The sequence below is a fragment of the Sapajus apella genome, unplaced genomic scaffold (assembly GCF_009761245.1).
Source record: "Sapajus apella isolate SASKATOON/1434 unplaced genomic scaffold, GSC_monkey_1.0 scaffold2, whole genome shotgun sequence".
Classification (NCBI taxonomy): Eukaryota; Metazoa; Chordata; class Mammalia; order Primates; family Cebidae; genus Sapajus; species Sapajus apella.
In genome coordinates this window covers 20,641,335-20,663,645 of record NW_022436942.1, presented here as the reverse complement: position 1 = coordinate 20,663,645, position 22,311 = coordinate 20,641,335, and the positions used below count along the sequence as shown (strand labels likewise).

At 47.1% G+C, this 22,311-nt stretch overlaps 1 protein-coding gene, 1 long non-coding RNA gene and 1 other non-coding gene across 19 annotated transcripts in view; 2 read left to right on the top strand and 1 right to left on the bottom strand.

Moving 5' to 3' along the window:
* IKZF4 (IKAROS family zinc finger 4) overlaps nucleotides 1–22,311 on the top strand; it is a 31,530-nt gene that overhangs the window by 3,504 nt on the left and 5,715 nt on the right. The window contains exons 2-9 of one of the 17 annotated variants that reach the window (XM_032291118.1): nucleotides 1,475–1,552; nucleotides 7,855–7,906; nucleotides 8,100–8,296; nucleotides 9,514–11,813; nucleotides 13,588–13,681; nucleotides 14,949–15,053; nucleotides 16,821–17,081; nucleotides 18,111–18,278. In XM_032291118.1, the coding sequence (XP_032147009.1) occupies nucleotides 11,727–11,813; nucleotides 13,588–13,681; nucleotides 14,949–15,053; nucleotides 16,821–17,081; nucleotides 18,111–18,278 (715 nt within the window). In that variant the 5' untranslated portion in view covers nucleotides 1,475–1,552; nucleotides 7,855–7,906; nucleotides 8,100–8,296; nucleotides 9,514–11,726. Of the gene's footprint in view, nucleotides 1–1,034; nucleotides 1,553–7,666; nucleotides 8,297–9,513; nucleotides 11,814–13,587; nucleotides 13,682–14,948; nucleotides 15,054–16,820; nucleotides 17,082–18,110; nucleotides 18,279–22,311 lie in introns of those variants that run through there. The other 16 variants (XM_032291136.1, XM_032291128.1, XM_032291126.1 and 13 more) reach the window with 16 other exon arrangements.
* Nucleotides 20–11,702, bottom strand: LOC116560032. Its single transcript, XR_004272751.1, has 2 exons — nucleotides 11,605–11,702; nucleotides 20–196 (listed from the first exon to the last, which is right to left on the bottom strand). It is a non-coding gene; the product is annotated as an uncharacterized LOC116560032 (long non-coding RNA).
* Nucleotides 5,641–5,781, top strand: LOC116528273. Its single transcript, XR_004258960.1, has one exon. It is a non-coding gene; the product is annotated as a U4 spliceosomal RNA (small nuclear RNA).

Sequence of the window (22,311 nt, the reverse complement as noted above, 5' to 3'; positions counted from 1 at the left end):
AAAGAAAAAGAAAGATAGGTATTTCTAGCTTCATTTTACTCTGTAGGAACAAATAAAAGTGGGACCCTGTGAGTGTGGACAATGCCACAGGCAGAGGGACTCCCTTTCTTTATTGGTCTGTTGACTCTGCTGGAGAAAGCTTTGAATTCCAGGCTTTGATTTGCTTCCTCTTCTTAGAAGAGTTATGGACTCTGTTCTGGAAACAGAGAGATAAGTTCAAAGTTTATGAGACAAAAGCATCTAAGAAAGGGTAGTGCTGATATGAATGACCTGGTCCACCTGGGGGTAGGATCCACATTGTAGGCTCTGATGCAATACATATGCTGCAGTAGTCCTCAAACTAAGAGACCTTGTTTCTACCTTAAAGAGACTTAATGACCATCTAGTTTGGTGTTTTCCTCAGGTCCAATATCTCTGAAAAGAGACATAAGAGGAAGAGGATTATTTATCTTCCCATCCGTAAGCCTGTGTTTCCAGTTCAAGGATTTAGGTCACCAAGATGCAGACCCAAAAAACCATTCATTTAATAACCCAAGAAAGAAGGCAAGCACGGTGGCCCAAATCTTCCAACTGGGGCAATATTTAATATAGTGTTCCAGTGGAAAGAAGCCTCTAATGGTAACCTGGGCTCTGCATGTCCTACTTCTGTAGTTAACCAGATTGGTGACTCTAGGCTTAGTTTCTTCTGTTAGAAACCAGGAGACTGTAGATCATCTCTCAACTCCATTTCAGCTCCAGGATTCCACAGGTCCTGGAGTACCTCTGCCCCAGACCCTCCACATGAAGAAGAGAGGCTTACCAAATTGGATTATGAGAGCAAGACTGTTAGCACAGGAGGCTGAAAACATCTTTCTGGCCCAAGCAACAGTGAGCTTTTTTTGATCAGCATGTATTAGGGACTTTGGGCCACAATTGCAATTAAAGGCAATTGTTCCTGTCTTTTTTTTTTTTTTTTTTTAAGACGGGGTTTCACCATGTTGGTCAGGCTGGTCTTGAACTCCCGACCTCAGGTGATCCGCCCACCTTGGCCTCCAAAGTACTTGGATTACAGGCATGAGCCACCACGCCTGGCCTGTCCCTGTCTCTTTTACATTTTTTTGCTACTGTACCCTAGTCAGAATAGCTGAGACTTCCCTGTAATTTCAAACTTCACTTGAGAGAGCTAACCCTGTTTTGGGCATCTTTGGCTTTAAAACTGATCATTATAAAACTCAAATTGAATTTCCCTGCTCTACTTTCTCCACCCTTCCCTGAACATACAGCAGTGACTTCATGGGGCCTTTCTATAAACTGAGGCCAATACTTGGGGGAATACCCAAAACCCCCAAAAAGTATCATCTCCATTGTATCATATCTAGTGATATAAAGTGTTTGGCCCCTTTCCTTAGTTCCTTATGTCCTGAAATGAGACACAGGAGGGATAGGATTGTTTGTTCTCCCACTCGTAAACCTTAGTCTTCTCTCTCTTCTGCAGTCTACATGGGGAGGACAGAGAAGCACAAAGAACAAGAGAAAAGATGCATCCATCTGAGATCTAAAAGGAGAAAATGAGGTGATATTTTCCCACTGCCCAGGTGTTGTGTTTTCAGTTCATACCCTTTTTATTTTAGAGACTGGCCATTCCTAGGATGACCTGGGAATTTATCCCCTCTGCACTGCTCCCCAAGCACTTGGATAATGAAGCTGAGCAATCTTCAACTGTATTATATGTAGACAGAAGGTTACCATCTACAGCCTGGTGAAAAATAAGTCAGACCTTTTCACTGTAAAGACAGACATATGAGCTAAGCTAAGGTTGGTGGGTTTCCTTCAGAGAGCACTAGGTTGACCCTAAAGATTATTTCAGAGTTGCAAATTGCTCAATGACTAGGTCATTTTCCTGGAAAGGGGCTTGCAGACAATGCTCAATTCCATACCTTTCTCTGACCCCTTTGCCTTTTCCCCCTCCTCAATTATGCAAAGCTTTGATAGAGAGCAGAGCCAGCTATTCGACTCCAGCATGTTTTTGCTCAGATTTCATTCAGTTCAGGAAGGCACAGACAGTAAAGGATGATGCTATGGGTTTGCTCTACTTGTAGTACCTGGATGGCTCACACCCAAGGCACGTGGGAAGTTCTGTCTTATTAAGAATCACTAGGCCGGGCGCGGTGGCTCACGCCTGTAATCCCAGCACTTTGGGAGGCCGAGGCGGGTGGATCACGAGGTCAAGAGATTGAGACCATCCTGGTCAGCATGGTGAAACCCCGTCTCTACTAAAAATACAAAAATTCAGCTGGGCATGGTGGCGTGTGCCTGTAATCCCAGCTACTCAGGAGGCTGAGGCAGGAGAATTGCCTGAACCCAGGAGGCGGAGGTTGCGGTGAGCCAAGATCGCGCCATTGCACTCCAGCCTGGGTAACAAGAGCGAAACTCCGTCTCAAAAAAATAAAAAAGAATCACTGGTCTCCACCTCAGAACCCAGGTCCTAAGAAAAAGTGGAGAAAATTTTTCTACTTCTCCCTGTTATAGTTTAGAAATAATAACTAAAAACATGGTAGGAATCCTTGCCACTCTCTCCACCTTCACCCTCTTTCCATTCTTCTTATGACCTTTTACCCCTAGGCCACAATAAGCATGTGTTAATTGACTTTTTTTTTTAGGGTCTCTCTATGTTACCCAGGTTGGCCTTGAACTCCTGGCCTCAAGCAGTCCTCCTGCCTTGGCTTCCCAAAGTCCTGGGATTACAGGCATGCGCCACCATGCCAAGCCTAAACTCCAATTTTGAAGTGTCTCTGGATTAAACAGGATTCTTGGTATTTGATGAGTTTTCATTAATTGTGATGTCCATTTTATTTCAGGCGTTCAGAGCCACCACATAGAGAAAACTTGACTTTCTGACATGTTTGTCACCAATACTTAGGGCCATGAGAATGTTTCTGGGGAAAGGCAGATGGTAGCTGATGCCTGACCTCCTCTTGGAAATCAGACACTGGATTGGTCCACACTGCTGCCTGTCTGGGAGTCTGGTGGGAAATCTGTCTAGAAAGGATGCCCATTCCTGTTCAAATGTTGTTGGGAGAAAGCCAGGGCCATGGAGGACTCTTGTTTATGCCAAGTAGATTCAGACAAATAGAGAACAGCTGGGCACAGTAGCATATGCACCAGTAGTCCCAACTACTCATGAGGCTGAGGAAGGAGCATTGCTTGAGGCCAGGAGTTTGAGGGTATAGTGTACTATGACTGTGCCTGTGAACAGCCACTGCACTCCAGCCCAGACGACATAGTGAGATCCCATCTCTAGTATATAATAAATAAATAAGAACAAGGAAGAAAATCTGTCTCCAGAGGTTACAATGACCAAACTTTCCTCCCTCTTCAGAGATATTCCTTTTGAATTGGAAGACTGTTTCTAGTTGCTTTGGTTCAGCTCAGAGCTGAATTTACAGTACATATGTGCCTAGCCCCCCATCACTGAGTGATGGTTATGTTGCTTTATTTTGTGACAGAGTCTCACTCTGTCACCCAGGCTGGAGTACAATGGCGCAATCTCGGCTCACTGCAACCTCTGCCTCCAGAGTTCAAATGATTCTCATGGCTCAGCCTCCCAAGCAGCTGGGTCTACAGGAACGTACCACCACACCCTGCTAATTTTCATATTTTTAGTAGAGATGGGGTTTTACCATATTGGCCAAGCTGGTCTCAAACTCTTGACCTCAAATGATCTGCCCACCTCAGCCTCCCAAAGTGCTGAGATTACAGGTGTGAGCCACTGCCCCCAGCCGACAGTTATGTTGCTTTAAAGCCAATTTCCTTCCAAGATCTTTGATCCAAAACTGTCTGATGTAACTAACTTCCCTCTCGTTATACATCCTCCTCCTGCAATGTGTCTCCAATTGGCACTGCCTAATTTGACCTAGTTCCTCTAAGGAGACACTCAAGATCTGCCTGCCTGGTTAGGCAGGGGAGGAGGTGCTTTGAGAGTGGAGAGTGGGAAGGCTGGGCAGGATGTGCTGCAGGGCAACTTGAGCAAAGAGGAAAAAGTACATCTACTGATTTGCTCCTGGTTCGCAGAAAACCAGGACTGAGAACAGCAGTTTCAATCCAGTCCCCTCTCACTTCCAGGATTACCAGCTTGGCATTAAAACCAGCTAGAGAGTTGGGCTGTGGCTCATGCCTGTAATCCCAGTACTTCAGGAGGCCAAGGCAGGCAGATCACCTGAGGTCAGGAGTTTAAGACCAGCTTGGCCAACATGGCAAAACTCTGTCTCTACTAAAAGTACAAAAATTACCCAGGCATGGTGGTGCACGCCCATAATCCCAGCTACTCAGGAGGCTGAGGCACGAGAATCATTTGAACCCGGGAGGCGGAGTTTGCAGTGAGCCAAGATTGTACCACTGCACTGCAGCCTGAGCCACAGAGCGAGACTCAGCCTCAAAAAAAAAAAGAAAAAAAAAGAAAAAAGAAACAAACAAACACCCAGCTGGAGGCAGCTATGATTTTGCCCAGGATGTGTCAAAGAGCACCTGTTAAGAGCAATTAAGCAGGAGAGCTCAGTTTGCTGTTAGAAAGTCCAACTCAGAAAACAACTCCTTCTGACTCTTCTGGAAATTGTTTTGGGGCCATTTGGGCAGAAGTCCAAGAATGAGATACACTTCCTGAGCCAGTGCTAGCTGAACGCTATGCTTCACCTGTTCTGCCCACCTAATGCTTGTCTAGCCCTGCATACGCACAGGCATTAGGCATGCTGTACACGCGCGCGGGCGCGCGCGCGCACACACACACACACACACACACAATAATATGAGCATATTGCTTCCTCAGAGCCAGCTCAACTTGTTCTTCCCTTTTAAGTAACAGACCCCACTCCCACAGGGATCATAACAAAGGAAAAAATGCCTTACCTGATATTAGCACCAGGGAAAAGAATTAGCCAGGCGTGGTGTTACATGCCTGTAGCCCCAGCTACTTGGGAGGCTGACGCAGGAGAATGGCTTGAACCCAGGAGTCAAAATCGTGTCACTGCACTGCAGCCTGGGCAATAGATCGAGGCTCCATCTCAAAAAAAAAAAAGGAAAAGCAAGAAGATCTATGAAGGCCTTCAGTAGCCTGGGTTTTGAAAGGTTTAATGGAATAATGGAAAGAGGACACCTCAGAGAGGCAGGCAACTTGTGTTCTTGTTCTTGTTCTTGTTCTCACCATGAACCCTGGGACAAGTAACTGCTCTGAGCCTCAGTTTCTCTAAACAGAAGACGAGAAAATCCTTCTCACTCTTGCCTCTCCTGCATGGGGAGGTGTGTGAGGAAGGTTTCAAGTGACACTTTGAACTTTGCATTCTTTTTTGCTTTTTTTGAGATTGAGTCTCCCTTTGTTGCCCAGGCTGGGGTGCAGTGGCATGATCTCTGCTCACTGTAACCTCTACCTCCCGGGTTCAAGTGATTCTTCTGCCTCAGCCTCCCAAGTAGCTGGGATTATAGGTGTGCACCACCATGCCCAGCTAATTTTTTTGTTTTTTTAGTAGAGATGGGATTTCACCATGTTGGCCAGGATGGTCTCAAAATCCTGACTTCATGATCTGCCTGCCTCGGCCTCCCAAAGAGCTGGGATTACAGGCATGAGCCACCTTGCCTATCCTGAGCTTTGCATTCATTTTGAAAAACCCCAGCTTTGCACAGTGGCAGTATCGTAGCCAATGAGATTTATCCGAGGCTCGATTATTGCTAATTGAAAACTTTTCCCAATACCCCACCATGGCAACTTGCAATATAGTTGGCATTGGCAATTTTTGACAGTCTCTACAGAGATGCAATTTAAAAAAAAGAAAAACCCTAAAGGGCAATTATGAATCTAATGATTTGGAAATGAAAGGGCCCCTGAATACCAGACTGCCCTCCTTTATCTTTTGATCTCTATCTCAAGTTTTGTGGCTAGTTCCAGAGAGTGTGAGTTCCCTACTATGGACTTGGGCTCTTCTAATCATTGTTCCTAAGGGACCCTTCAAGGAACCACTTTTCATTGTGGCTTGTTCTAGTGGTGCAGTCCCAAAGTTCAGTCCATCCCAGGAAGGATGTCAAGAAAAGAGGAGTTAATAAACTTAGGTAATTTTTTTCTCCACACCCTGGCTTCCTAGGGAAATAGGGTTGATACTAGAAATCTGTGACAAAATGTAAGAGAGAATTGTTTTGTCAAGTGAAGGTAAGCCCATGTGTCAGGTTTTCTCATGAGCCTTTTTAAGGAGTCTCTCAACTCCAGACAACAATTGGGGGAGGGGGCAGGAAAACAGATACTTCCTCTATGTGCCTTCCTGCACCCCCTCACCCCCACCTCCACCTCTCTCAATATAACATTACAAGCAAACCAAATTTTTATCCATCTACCTCAGTGAGATCCTTCAAAAACACCAAGAATCCCCACGGCAGCTCAGACAGTTCCCTTGTCCGATTCTTGCTTCTACCTCAGGGCATTTAGTTTTCATCAGATGAGTGGGGAAAGCAATTATTTTTAGGTGGGGGGGCAGGTCTCACTCTGCCCAAACTGGAGTGCAGTGGCAGGATCTCGGCCCACCGCAACCTCCACCTCCCAGGCTCAAGCGATTCTCCTGCCTCAGCCTCCCAAGTACCTGGGATTACAGGCACGCGGCACTACTGCCCAGCTAATTTTTGTATTTTTAGTGGAGATGGGATTTCACCATGCTGGGCAGCCTGGTCTTAAACTCCTGATTTCAAATGATCCACCCTCCTCAGCCTCCCAAAGTGCTGAGATTGCAGGCATTAGCCACCATGCTGGCCCCCAATTTTACGTGTATGTACATTTCTACCAGATCCGATTTTTTTTTTCTCTCCTCTCACAGGCTCCTAAAGAGATAATTCATTGCAACAAATTATCACTTTTAAGTGTTCTCAGTTCCTGATTGTTTAATACTCTACTGCCAGTTACTGTTTGCCTTCCCTCAAATAGACTAACCTTCATTTTAAATTCAGACTCTCCCCACTTCCTTTTTTAAAATAAGCATTGCAGAGTAATTGATGAGAGGGTGGGGATAACCACTTACAGGTTTAATTTGTTTATTACATTTTCAATAGAGGACTTATCACTGAACCCTGAGTGGGCTGCTCTCCTCCATCTTCTACTTTTCCTGTCACCCTCCCTCACACCACACATCCAAGACAGAATCCCTTGAATGACTGAACCCAGCTTCTTCTTATTACTAACCCATCTTTTAACTGAGGTATAGAGCCTCTAAGGGGCTGTTTTGCCTCCTCAGGGCTGAGGAATAACCTGTCACCTACCACCTTAACTCCATCTACATACCTGGTCTAATCTCAAAATCCAGGACCACTCTGGATTAAGGTAGTGTTTCCACCTCAGAGGCTGGGGAGCCCAGCAGAAGTTGTAAATTGGAGGAAATATTGGGGTTTATAAATCAGGGTATATTGTCTTTCACCAGGACAATTTTTTTTTTTTTTTTTTTTTTTTTTTTTTTTTTTTAAAGAGTGCAGTGGTGAGATCACAGCTCACTGTAGCCTCGACCTCGGCTCAAGTGATCCTCCCACCTTAGCCTCCTGAATAGCTGGGACTACAGGCACATGCTACCATGCCTGGCTAATTTATTTTTATATTTTGTAGAGATGGGATCTCCCTATATTGCCTAGACTGGTCTCAAACTCCTGGGCTCAAGTGATCCTCCCACCTTCTTCCCAAAGCACTAGGATTACAGGCGTTGAGCCACAGTGCCTGGCTAAGGTTTTTTTCTTTAAGATAGTATCAGACCGTGCTTAAGTACTCCTTTTGGTTTCTTGATAACTCAAGAAGTTAAAGAAAAGCCTCCTCCCTTCCCAGATCTATCTTCTAATAGCAGCTATTTTTTCTTTCAGCAGAATCTCTTTAAAATGGACATAGAAGACTGCAATGGCCGCTCCTATATGTCTGGTATGCCTTCTGTGTGTTCTGTTTGTTAGGGGCCGGAAGCAGACACTCTCCGGTAGAGCAGAGAGCCTTCAGCCTAGGCACATGGCCTCTAAATGTCCTAGTCACACAGCTAACACTCATGCTTGGTGACACTTGTTAGTGTGCAATTATTTTGGTGATTTTACATTCCCTAAATAGTAATTCTCTTTTCCAGACTTCTTGAGGGATAGAGGAAGGGAATAGGAGGAGAATGTGAGTGGACATCATTAGAAGAATGATTTGAAGCAAATATATGGAAAGAAAATATGGTTCCTTCTCCTATGCTCTGAAGTCACCAGCCAAACATGAAATTCTGTTCTATCCAGATAGAGTGGCACAAGGTTTTAGACCTCAAAGACCTGCAAGGGCCAGGTGGGCATGTGAATGAGTGAAGTAAGATTAGGATAATAAGCAGAATGGTGGGGGCTGTCATGAAGTGGAGAACGAACACATGTCCCACTTAAAGGGACAGCAGCTTTCAGTTTCACTAGTCCTTGTCATACAGAAATGTGTATCTAGTGTGGCCAAAATTTCTAAATTTTTAAGGGAAATCAGAAATTCAATTTTTTTTGCGGGGGAGAAGATATTCATGACGCACTTGTACAAATTTTTTTTTTTTTTTTTTTTTGGGATGTTCTCTTGTTGCCCAAGCTAGAGTGCAGTGGCATGATCTTGGCTCACTGCAACCTCCACCTACCAGGTTCTAGCGATTCTCCTGCCTCAGCCTCCTGAGTAGCTGGGATTACAGGTACCCATTACCATGCCCGGCTAATTTTTATATTTTTAGTAGAGACAGCATTTCACCATCTTGGCCAGTCTGATCTCGAATTCCTGACCTCATGATCCACCTGACTCAGCCTCCCAAAGTGCTGGGATTACAGGTATGAGCCACCACACCCGGACAGAAATCCAAATTTTTATATGAAATGTCTCCATTTTAAAATAATGTACTCAAGCCTGGGCACAGTGGCTCACACCTATAATCCCAGCACTTTAGGAGACAGGCAGATCACCTGAGGTCAGGAGTTCAAGACCAGCATGGGCGACATGGTGAAACCCTGTCTCTACTAAAAATATAAAAATTAGCTGGGCATAGTGGGGTGTGCCTGTAATCCCAGCTACTTAGGATGCTAAGCCGACATCACGCCACTGCACTCCAGCCTGGGCGACAGAGCCAGACTCTGTCTTAAAAAAAAAAAAAAAAAAGGCTGGGCCACGGTGGCTCACACCTGTAATCCCAGCACTTTGGGAGGCCAAGGCGGGCAGATCATGAGGTCAGGAGATCAAGACCATCTGGCTAACACGGTAAAACCCTGTCTCTACTAAAATACAAAAAATTAGCTGGGCGTGGTGGCACACGTCTGTAGTCCCAGCTACTCGGGAGGCTGAGGCAGGAGAATCACTTGAAACCCGGGTGGTAAAGGTTTCAGCGAGCCGAAATTGCACCACTGCACTGCAGCCTGGGTGATAGAGCGAGACTCTGTCTCAAAAAAAAGAAACCAAAATTGGGTTTTGACGTGATGAGTATCCCTATCAGAAACCCAAGCACCATTGTGGAAATGACCTATAGCTTATTTTTTACTCTAAAGTAGGACCAATGAAGGAATTATTGGCATGCACTAAAGGAGATAGCAAGATGGGTCAGAAACACATATGAGAGTCATTGGCAACACCCGGGTAATGTAAGGTAAGATGTTGACTCTGACCCCTTTCTTGTTTAAGGAGGGAAGGAGTTGGAATGGGTAAAGGCATTCAATACCTGCTACATGCTTGACAGAATGACAGGGATCAGGTAGACTCATTTAATTAGAAGAGACTTTATTTGAACAAAAGTCACGGCCCTTGTGAGGAGCAAGCCAGTCCTACTACCTCCTCCTTAGTTAAGCCTATTCAGAAAACCACTACTGTGCAACAAGTACACTCGGGACCCTGTTTAGTGCTGGGGAACACTCGGATAAAATCCAGTCCCTGCCATAAAGCAGGCAAATAAGAAACTACAAATCCCGTGGAGCTCTTTTCAGACCTGTTCATGGAGAATATTGGATGCTCGTGGAAAACTTCTAAGGTGATTTGCTTCACTGTGCTATGAAACCAAGCTTTCCCTGCTTTTGGCAGATTGGCATTTCCTAGATAATAAGTGGCCTCTGCACAGGATGGTTTTTGAACGGAAGTGGAGGCCAGGAACTCCTCATCTGTACTCTGAGAATTCTAGATGTCAGCAGCTACCTTAGAAAGGGAAAGGGGAAAGTCAAGGTAGGGCTACCATTAGCTCTGAAAAGTACCCCTCTTAGGACTGGGCATAGCTGCCCTCATCACTGACCCCTCTCTCCTGGAAGAGTCATATGGAAGCAGAGGGAAAGGCTGCAGCACGCAGCTCCCCTGAAGCACACTGCGGGCCTCCACAGGCCATCACAGCTCTTCTGCTCCACTACCGGTGACCTTCCTGCATCTGGCCACTTGATGAAAAGGGTATCTCTCTTGCTCTTCCAAGAGATTTGAATTCCTCCAGAACCTGATTCAGAAAATCCGTCTTTTCTCCCTTTTTCTCTTTTTAAAGGTACAGATTATTCCCTTCTGGAACAGGGAAGAGGGGGAGATAAGCAGGAGTCTATTTTATGGCACAGATAACCACCCCTCCATTTCCCTACCTTTCAAGCAAAACAGAGTTGCCCAAACCCAGCTGATGCCATTAATCGACTGAGCAGTGAGTTTTCTGAGACTATGAAATGCTTAAGAGAACTTTAGTAGAAAGGGATTCAGGGGTAGGCAGCCCAAAGTTTCAGAGCCCCGCCCACCCCCAAATTCTTGGAATCAGAAAATGTAGTCTTCCAAAGTAGGTCAGTTTGTCAGTGAGCAGCTCCTCTGAAAGGGAAGGGAGCAGAGGCCTTGTCCTGATAGAGGGTGGATTCATCCAGGGCTTTCGGCTGCTGGGGCCCCAGGGGCACAGGAGGGAGGGGAGGTGGGGAGCCTTTTTGCCGCAGATCTGAAAGGTCTCAGGGCCCTAGAGCAACGCTAGCCTGACACCAGACTGTGCTGGGCCCTCTCGCTGCTGGAAAGGAGGGGGCTGTCAGTCCCCAGATCTAGAGAGCAACCTTCCTCCTGGAGGAGGAGGGAAAGAGTTTGGTGGGGGAGGGGCTTTCTGCCCAATCTGAGAGCCTTGAAGCTGTCCGTGTCCTGGGCCCCATGACCTCTGGGGCCTTGGCTTCCCCAGCTGGCACAGGATTGGGCCTTCCCTGGGGCCCCCCTTTTCTCCCTCCCACCCGCAGGCCCATCCATCTCTCTCTCTCTCTCTCTCTCTCTCTCTCTCCCTCTCTCTTGCACACAGTCTTGCCTCTCTCAGGCATTTGTTGTGCAGTTCCTCTTTGTCTGCTGGGCACGAGGGCAACGACATCTGCCTTTCCCTCCCTGTGCACACACCCACCCCCTATCCCCTTCAATGTCTTGGAAAAGGGATGCTGTAGCCTAGCATCTCCCCCACCATACACACATATACATTCTCTCCAGCCCCCTCCCCAAGCACATCCAAGCGTGCTCTCCCCTCTCCCTCTCCCTCTCTCTGTGCCTCTCTCCCTCTCTCTTTCTCTCTCTCTCTCTCACACATACACACACACACACACTCAACACACATACACCCTGGGCTGAGCTGCTCTTGCTGGCTGCAGCCGTGGGCCTCTGCTCACCGTGCTGCTGCTGCTGCTGCTGCTGCCTGCGAAATGACGGCGGGTCCCCTCACTTCCAGGAATCCACGCTTCCTGGAAGGTGAGTGGCTGGGCTCACCCCTGCCTGCCACTGAGACGCAGACATGCATACACCACCCGCACTCCCTCGCCGTTTCCAAGGCGGCGGCCGCGTTCGCACCCCAGGGTCTCACCGGCAAGGGAAGGATAATGTAAGTTCAGGCAGAAGGCGGCTAGTGGAGGGAGGAAGGAGGGTGCTGGGGCTAGGGAGCCAATTCAGTAACAACTCCCAAGCCTGAGGAGATGGAGGGGATGGGGGCTGTGTGTGTGTGTGTGTGTGTGTGTGTGTGTGTGTGTGTGTGTATGTGTGTAGCGGGGGAGGGGGCGTTCCTCCTTATACTTGCGGAGGATGGGAAAGGGTGTTTGGTGTTGCTAAGCAAAGACGGCGACTTGGACAGTGGGAGCCTGTGGTGACATCTTTATTAGGCCTTGGGGATAGAGGTAGAGCTGCCTGGGGTTAAATGCCGAGACAGGCCTGGGTGGGAAGGGGTAGTGGAGAAAATCAAGGTAAGGAAGAGGATCCTTGTCAAGCAGATGCCTCAGCCTGGAACAGAGATCTGAGGGGCCTCAGCCTCCTCCCCACAAAAGAGCTGAGGATGGGCGTCTTTCTTTGCTCTTGTACCCACTATAATCTGCTGGCAGGCTAGGATCCTGCCACCCTGGAGCCCATGGTCAAGAAAGGGAAAGCAGTTATGATGAGGTCCCTTGCAAGGCAGTGTGGAGGTTCTCCAAGCTCATGGCTATTCCCTAGAGGTAGCCACTATTTGAAGGTCTCGAGGAAAGGCAGCAGGAGCGGAGGGCTAGTCTCCTTTAACATGTGAAACACCTTTAGCTTGTGGCCTGTTTCCCAGTTCCTTTCTCTCCTCCTGCTTTTCAGCCTTTACCTACCTCCCAGTTCCTCTGATGTGAACCTCATGATTTGGCTTTGCCCTCTCAGGGTTCAGCCAATCTATGGTGACTTTGAGCAAGAAAATTTCTCAGAGACCTAAGAGCAGCCTTAATTCTTGGCTTTGACAGTCTGGGATTTCTTGGGAGTCCCAGACTTTGAAATTCCCTCTCTGGGGTTTCTGGAGCTGAGAGAGGAACTGCTAAACTTCCTAAATCTTACTCTAGTACCCGTCACTCGAGCTAGAATTGAAAATCCTTGGTGCCCAAGAAAGACTTTCTGACTCCTGAAACAGATTCATTATTATGTATTAGCCCCATGAAAGTAGACTGGAGCCTGTTTTTCCTCCTACCTTAATCTTAGAGAGGGCAATAGCATCAAAGAGCCTCTTGAATTACTGGTGTGACTCCTGCTCCTCTTGCTGTTTCTGGGCCTTCATTGGGAAAGCCACAAAGGATGCTTTCCCCTCAGTGTTTCTAAGTGTACTTTTAAATATGTTTTCCTCCATATAGCAAATTCCTGGCCTCAAGAGGTAGCCTCAGCCAAATAAGCCGGGACCAGCGATGGATTTCCAACAAGCTCACTCATCCTTTTAGGGTCAAGGCCTCAAAGCCCAGTGCCCTTTTTTCCCTGATTAGTAACATCAAGTGATTTAGGGCAAGTCAGCACTAACATTTGAAAGGGAATAAGAAGATACCCTTTTCAGCCCTTCTAACCCTAGTAAATTCTACACTTAGTTGAAAGGACATATTTAAAACTGGCTCTGAGTCTACAAGTCTTAACCCACAATCCTGAAATGCTCGCTTCATGATATGTGTGTGGTTCTGATTTTGGTCAGCATTTTTAGGTAACTGTGGTTCACCTAAAGAGCCCCAGCTGGGAAAACTCAGATTCAAGCCATAAGGCTTTTTCTATAGATAGTGAACAAATTTCCCCAGGCTTTGATGGGATAGAATGGGGGAAATGGGACTTTAGGAGAGGATATGAATGGGAAATGGTCCCAAAGTCCTGAGTGGTTGTTTTCTTCCCACTGACCAAAGCTGGAGAGGGATCCCTCAGGAGGGTGTGTTCCGGATTTCTTGCCTCAGGCCCAAGACTCCAACCATTTTATAATGGAATCTTTATTTTGTGAAAGTAAGTATGTGCATAGCTGGGCAATTGGGTAAAGTACTAATAGGTGGACTTTAGGGATGAATTTTAGGCTTTCTCTCTCTCCTGCTCTCTTGCTGTCTCTCTTGCTCTCTCTCTCTCTCTTCCATATTTAGGCTTGTGTGCACACATCCATGCATGTTCACGTTAGCAGATAATGTAGAAGGCTACCAGTATGTTTATCCCAGTAGGTATGTTCTCTTTATATGTATCTACATATGTGCTGTGTCTGTGTGTGTTTATCTACCTGTATTTTTATTTCACCTATGTATTTGTGCAGAAGATTGTGGGGAGGAGGGATTTTTTTTTTAAAAGACATTAATATCTTTCTTTAGGTGTGTTATCTGATTTTGAAAAATGTCGTGAAACCCTCGAAAAACATTTTTACAAAACAATTTATCAAAAAATTAAAACAAATATACTGAGAATAAATTGATCACTTAACTGTCAAGGAATATAAAATAGTAAACATGTGATTGGAATCAGATCAGTAGGAGGCTTTCTAGAGCAGCCAAATTTTTGCTGAATTTAGAAAGTCTAAGGGGCCCAATTCTTCCCTACTAAGATGGTGACCCCCAAATGGGTCCGTAGGACATGGACGCTTATTGTCTGTGATCTCAGTTCCACACTAGCAGCTATGTAACCTTAGACAAGGAACATAACCCATAACCTTTTCTGTACCTCAGTTGCCTCATCTGAAAAAATGAAGATAATATTAGCACCTACTTCATATAGTTGTGAAGATTAAATGAGATTATTTCAAGTGCATAGAATAAAACCAGTACTCAATATTAACTGCTATTATTATTACTAATATTATCATTAGATTCAGGGACAATTCCAGTTACCTTTCCTGCAGATCCTGAACCTGGTTGGGGTCCCGGAGAGGAACAGTAGGGAAGAATGTCTGTCCTGAACATCTGTCCCTTGTGCGGCCCCCATTTTCCTCTCCGCCCTGGTGCACCCAGCCCCAGCCCTGCTTCCTGTGGACGTCAGGCAGTGATGCTCTTCCCCTCAGGCCTAGATAAAGGTAGGGTAGGCAAGGCCCAGCCACTGAGCTCACGGAAGGCAGCACCAGGCATCCAGACTGGCGGGGGCGCAAGGTGTGGTGCCCAGCATACAATACTGCCTTGTACATGGCTATGAAGGAAATGTTTGTGAAATTTAACTGAATTTTTTTTTAAAGATTAGGCAATGGATAGTAGATAACTCTAGCTTCAGCTTTACCTGCCCTCTTGTTCTCTCCTCCAAGGTAGCGGGGACTCATCTCTGGAGAAGGAGTTCCTTGGGGCCCCAGTGGGGCCCTCGGTGAGCACCCCCAACAGCCAGCACTCTTCTCCCAGCCGCTCACTCAGTGGTAAGTATAACCTCCTACCACCTCCTGGCAGTAGGCACCCCCATTTGCATTTGGCCTTCAATTTATCTTCTACTGGCAACCATTTCCCCATCGTCTCCTCCAGCTAGTCTCCTGCTCAGTCTCTAAGAGCAATAAGGAGCCCAGTGTCTAGGGTTTTTCTCGCTTCTGAAAGGAGAGTGAATAGTCACCAGCAGACTAGGGTAGAATTAAAAGAGATATGGGTGGGATTGAGATAAATGTTTCAAAGAGAAATTCCAGAATTAGAGAAGCAGGTAGATAGAAATAGTCATCAAGTGGAGTTAAATAGGAAATAGAGGGTAGAAGGACCTTCCCATCTCCTCACACCCCATTCACCTACCCAGACAGGGTCCCCATGACTGCCCCTCCCCAGCTGGCCCTAGATCTGTGACATTCTCTAAATGATTGGAATAGCCAGGAATGTAGGTCGGAGCTAGAGCCAAAGCCTTCTCCTCACTGTTTCCTCTTTCCTTTATCCCTCCTGCCCTGCCTCAGCGTTTTATGGAGGTGGAGGGGGTAGAGGAGTTCAGCCTAATGGGGTGGGAGGGAACTGTAAGTATGTCTGTCTTCCAGTTTGGCTCTCTTTGGCCTGTTGCCCCTCTTCAGTCCTCCTAGGTCTGTTTTCCCGCCACTGTTAACTTGCTGGCTTCCTGCCCAAGGCCAAAGCCAGACATCTTTCTTAATGACAAGAGAGTGGAGAAAAAAGCTCCTCTTAGTCCTCTCCTCTCCTCAGTGACAGAGGACATCCTATGTACCCTCAACTTTCTTTTCTTTTTTTTTTCTTGAGATGGAGTCTTGCTCTGTTGCGCAGGCTAGAGTGCAGTGGCACAATCTCAGCTCACTGCAACCTCTGCTTCCCAGGTTCAAGCGATTCTCCTGCCTCAGCCTCCGAAGTAGCTGGGATTATAGGCATGCACCACCATGCCTAACTAATTTTTGTATTTTTAGTAAAGATGGCGTTTCACCATGTTGGCCAGGCTGGTCTCAAACTCCTGACCTCAATAAATCCACCCGCCTCGGCCCCCCAAAGTGCTGGAATTATAGGTGTGAACCACTGCACCCAGCCCAACTTTTTTCTCTTGACACCTATTTGCCTGGTGAGTGGGAGAAAAATTTGTCTCAGGTTCCAGAAGGACTCTGATGTCACCAGCAGGGATATTAGAGTATCGGCCCTGTTTAAGGCTTGAATGTCTGAAGGTCTAAAGACACTCTCTTAAATTTTAAGAGTGCCAGTGCCATTCTGGGTTGGGCGTGGTGGGTCATGCCTGTAATCCCAGCACTTTGAGAGGCTGAGGCGGATGGGTCACCTGAGGTCAGGAGTTGGAGACCAGCCTGACCAACATGGAGAAACCCTATCTCTACTAAAACTACAAAAATTAGCCAGACGTGGTGGTGCGTGCCTGTAATCCCAGCTACTCGGGATGCTGAGGTAGGAAAATCTATTGAACCCAGGAGGTGGAGGTTGCAATGAGCCAAGATTGCACCACTGCACTCTAGCCTGGGCAAAAAGAGCGAAACTCCGTCTCAAAAAAAAAAAAAAAAGGCCGGCCGGGCCTGGTGGCTCACGCCTGTAATCCAAGCACTTTGGAGGCCAAGGCAGGCAGATCACCCGAGGTCGGGAATTCAAGACCAGCCTGACCAACATGGTGAAACCCCGTCTTTTAAAAAAAAAAAAAAGAGTGCCATTCTGGCCTGGGAGCAGCTTCCCCCTTTGCCTCTCTCTCTCCTAAACACCATCCCACCCCTCAGCCAACTCCATCAAGGTGGAGATGTACAGCGATGAGGAGTCGAGCAGACTGCTGGGGCCAGATGAGCGGCTCCTGGAAAAGGACGACAGTGTGATTGTGGAAGACTCATTGTCTGAGCCCTTGGGCTACTGTGATGGGAGTGGGCCAGAGCCTCATTCTCCTGGGGGCATCCGGCTGCCTAATGGCAAGCTCAAGTGTGACGTCTGCGGCATGGTCTGCATTGGACCCAATGTACTCATGGTGCACAAGCGCAGCCACACTGGTGAGTAAGCCAGAGGGGCTCTGGGAGGAGCTCCCAGGGTGGGACTGAAAGGCATGGGCAGTGCTGGGACAATAGCAGGGATGGGGCTGGAGGAGGCCCTGCAGGGGGTGGGTGGCCTCAGAAAGGGAAGGGTCTCTCCTAGCACATTTTTTAGCTGACAAAATGAGGCGGGCTGGTGGGGGGTGTGGAATTTGAATTCCCCTTAATACTTGTAGTCTCCTGGCACTTTTCTCACTGCTGTTATAAAAAAAAAAAAAGCTGATATGTTTCTCAATATATGAGGTAGGGGAAGGTGTGGTAGCCTCAAGAATGAGCCAGTGGTCCGATAGGGGTAAGACTCCTGGGTATTCTTTGGGCCCTCCCATCTCATAATTTAAAAAAAAAATTGGCCAGGCACGGTGGCTCACGCCTGCAATCCCAGCACTTTCGGAGGCTGAGGCTGGCAGATCACGAGGTCAGGAGTTCAAGACCAACCTGACCAACATGATGAAACACTGTCTTTACTAAAAATATAAAAATTAGTGGGCATGGTGGCGTGCACCTGTAAAGCCAGCTACTCAGATGGCTGAGGCAGGAGAATCGCTTGAACCTGGGAGGCAGAGGTTGCGGTAAGCCAAGACTGCGCCACTGCACTCCAGCCTGGGCAACAGAGCAAGACTCCATCTCAAAAAAATTAAAAAATTAAATTAAAAAACCCAGAAAACAGAAGCTTCCTCTTCTCAGCTTCCTCAGGCTATGGGCTCCTAGGGCAGAGTGTAGCCTGTGGGGCTAAGTTTTTGGTAACAGTCTTTTGGCCTCGTGTTCCAGGCCCCTCTCCCTGCCACACACCTCTAATCCACACCTTCCCCAAGGTAAGACTATTCCCAAGGGATCTTAATAAAGCAGGGTTTGTGTGCATGGCACTTCTGCCCATCAGCAATGTGTTCAGAGCACCTCTCTTTGGGCAAGGTAGGGTAGAGGGTAGGGGGATAGGTTCAACCTTCAAAGTTCCTCACATACAATCCTCTGGGATTGTTCTTTCACTTGCAGGTGAAAGGCCCTTCCACTGCAACCAGTGTGGTGCCTCCTTCACCCAGAAGGGGAACCTGCTGCGCCACATCAAGCTTCACTCTGGGGAGAAGCCCTTTAAATGTCCCTTCTGCAACTATGCCTGCCGCCGGCGTGATGCACTCACTGGCCACCTCCGCACACACTCAGGTCAGTGACTGTCCAGTGGGAGGAGGGAGTGAGGCTCCAGCACACCCAGAATGTGGAGCTCAGTGATTTCTCTTGTATTTGGGGAGTTACAGTGTCTGTCATTGAGGAGGGGAAAGCATTTACAGAGCAGATAGGGCCCCCTGCCTCTCTCATCCATCCTCTGGGCAGCAAAGCCCCATTGGGAATTTGGGAGACACCTTGATGGGGTATTTTTTATCTACCATAGTCTGTGACTTGGAACAAAAGAAATATGGGCAAAATTCTTTTTTTTTAATTAATTAATTAATTTATTTTTAAGAGATGGGGTTTCACCAGGTTGGCCAGGCTGGTCTCGAACTCCTGACCTCAAGCAATCCACCCACCTCAGCCTCCCAAATTGCTGGAATTACAAGCATGAGCCACTTCGCCTGGCCATATGGGCAATATTCTTGGCTGTTAATAGTCACCCTTCCCTGACTTTTGTTTGTCTGCTTTTTCAAGACGGGATCTTGCGCTGTTGCCCAGGCTGGAGTATAGTGGCGCAGTCTTGGCTCACTGCAACCTTGATCTCCTGAGCTCAAGCCATCTTCCCACCTCAGCTTCCTGAGTAGCTGGGACCACACATGCCACTACACCCAGCTAATTTTTGTATTCTTTTTTAGAGACAGGGTCTCCCTATGCTGCCCAGGCTTGTTTTGAAGTCTTGATCTCAAGCGATTAGCCCACCTCAGCCTCCCAAAGTGTTAGGATTACAGGCATGAGCCACTGTGCCTGGCCTTTTCTAACTTGTTTTAGATTGTTGATGCCGAAATCCATGCCCTATTACCCCCAACATCTAAGCCTGTGGGAGATCCCTACTCTCATTCCTGTCTGCCCCAGGCCTCACACCTGTCATCATCTTTACCCACCTTCCCTCTACACCACCAGAGGTCTTAGGCAACCAGTCTGTCCTCTTCTTTACTTCCTGATGGCTCCTGGAAATATCCATGGCTTCTCAAACTGAAAAAAAGGGAGCCTAAGAGGTCCAAATAGGAAAAGAGTATCCTATTTCTGTTCTGTATCCCAAGAGGTTGTCACCTTCCCAGATGCAAGAGAAAGTACAGAGGGTGCCTAGAGATGAATGTTTGGAAGAGTGCTGGGAAACTGGATTAACAAGGTTTTTTTTTTTGAGACAGAGTTTCGCTCTTGTTACCCAGACTGGAGTGCAATGGCGCAATCTCGGCTCACCGCAACCTCCGCCTCCTGGGTTCAGGCAATTCTCCTGCCTCAGCCTCCTGAGTAGCTGGGATTATAGGCACGCACCACCATGCCCAGCTAATTTTTTGTATTTTTAGTAGAGACGGGGTTTCACCGTGTTGACCAGGATGGTCTCGATCTCTTGACCTCGTGATCCACCCGCCTCGGCCTCCCAAAGTGCTGGGATTACAGGCTTGAGCCACCGCGCCCGGCCTTTAACAAGGTTTTCTAGCCCAGTCAAGACTATTTGAATCAGTATCTGTCTGAATCAGCTGGACAGATAGCACTTTTTAGGTGTTCTACTAAGCTTTAGGCTTTTGGCTTGGACTTGGGAAGAGGCCAGGAGGGAGGAAGCTCAAGATTGGGAAAAGGCAGGAAGAAAGGAAGCGGGGAAAGAATTAGTAGGGTCTGTCCTTGGAAACTTTCCTGGCTATTTTTCTCTTTTCTTAAACTCTCCTGAGCCAGGATTTAAAGGGACAGAGCAATAATTTCACCACCCTTTACTTTCTCCATCCACTTACCTTGTTCCAGGTTCTCCCACCTTGTAACTGGGACCTCTTTATCTCTATGTATGTGGAGAAACAGGGAAAAAGATCATCACTGATTCATGCTTTATATCTACAGAGCATTTCACTTGTGTTTCTTCATGTGATCCTCATAAGAGTTCCAAGGTAGATGTGATTATCCCTATTTTGTTGACAAGGAAAATGAAGCTGTTGGGGGGAATAAATGACTTGGGGTCACTTAGCTATTTTGCAGCCTAGCTGGAACCCCATCAAAGTCCAGTGCCAGAAATATGTACTCCTTTTCCTCAGAAAAGGGCCTGCTCCCCCTGCTGGTTTGGAAAAAGGATAGCTTGGCCCCTAGACTTCCTACCAACTACACAGTGAGGTCGATTTTGGATGTTGTTCTGTGGATTCTTAACAACAGAAGCAGAGCCAGGTTCGGTGGCTCATGCGTGTAATCCCAGCACTTTGGGAGGCTGAGGTGGGTGGATCATGAGGTCAGGAATTCAAGACCAGCCTGGCCAACGTGGTGAAAGCCCATGTCTACTAAAAATACAAAAAATTAGCCAGGTGTGGTGGCGGGTGCATGTAATCCCAGCTACTTGGGAGGCTGAGGCAGGAGAATCGCTTGAACCCAGGAGGTGGAGGTTGCAGTGAGCTGAGACCTAACCACTGCACTTCAGCCTGGGCAACAAAGCGGGACTCCGTCTCAAAAAAAAAAAAAAAACCAGAAGCAGACACAGATCTACTGTTGCATTCCATCTCTGTGAGGTGCTTTCTGTTGTAACCCATATTATAAGAAAAAAGAGAGTGGATATATGTTCTCACTCATGTGGGAGCTAAAAAAGTTGATCTCATAGAAGTATGGAGTAGGCTGGGCATGGTGGCTCACACCTATAATCCCAGCACTTTGGGAAGCCAAGGCTGGTAGATCACTTGAGCTCAGGAGTTTGAGACCAGCCAGGGCAATGTAGTGAGACTTCGTCTCTATACAAAAAAAAAAAGTTAGCCAGGTATTGTGGCACACACCTGTAGTCCCAGCTACTCGAGAGGCTGAGACGGGGAGGATCACTTGAATCTGGGAGGTGGAGATTGCAGGGACCTGTGATCATGTCACTGCACTCCAGCCTGAGTGACAGAGTGAGACCCCATCTCGGAGCAAAAAAAAAAAGAAGTAGAGAGTAGAACAGTGGTTACCAGAGGGTGAGAAGGGTTGGGAGTAGGTGGATAGGGAGAGGTTGGTAAATGGGTACAAGCTTACAGTTAGAAAGGAGGAATAAGTAGTAGTGTTACACAGCATAGAGTGACTATAGTTAACAATAATTTATTGCATGTTTCAAAATAGCTAGAAGAGATGATTTTGAATGTTCCAAACACAAAGAAATGATAAGTGTTTGCTGAGCACGGTGGCTCACGGCTGTAATCCCAGCACTTTAGGAGGCTGAGGCGGGAGGATCACGAGGACAGGAGTTCAAGACCAGCCTGGCCAAGATGGTGAAACCCCATCTCTACTAAAAATACAAAAATTAGCCAGGCATGGTGGTGGGCACCTGTAATCCCAGCGACTCAGGAGGCTGAGGCAGGAGAACTGCTTGAACCCAGGATGTGGAGGTTGCATTGAGCCAAGATCATGCCACTGCACTCCAGCCTGGGTGACAGAGTGAGACTCCTTCTCAAAAAAAAAAAAAAAAAAGAATTATCTTTAAATGAAGTACCACTCTGTTTTCCAATTTTTTTCTTCAGTAGAAATAAGATCTTTATGACCTGTTCTTTATTATAAGCACATAAACAAACAAACTTGGTGTTCTCTTCTTTTTAACTCTTCTCTGTTCTTTTATTCTTTTTCTCTTTGCAGAATTACTCTATCAGTGATGGGCTTTCTAGGTCTCTCCTGGTATCTCAGTGTAGAGAGACAGAAAGGCAAAATAATCAGTAAACCAGGGTAGGGCTGGAGGTCAAAATACAAATAAAGGTCAATGAAAACTGCCCCCTCCCCACATTGGGGAGATCTAAGGGCTCTCATTTCTGTCATGCCAGCCCACCAATTTCCCCCAAACCAAAGCAGATAGTTCGTAAGCAAAAAGTCCCCTTGTCTGATAAACAGCACTTACATCCGCCTGCCAAATGGAAAGGTTAAACCACAGTCTGGGCCCCAGACTCTGAGATCCTGCAATGGGGCCTGCCTGCCTGCCTGCTAGGGATGATCCCCTACAAGGTCCCTGGGTCCTCACTTCCTTTGAGCAGCAATTTGGCCATCCTGAACAAGCCCACCACCAGTCTGAAGCCACATGCCCTGGGATTCCCTTGCTCCC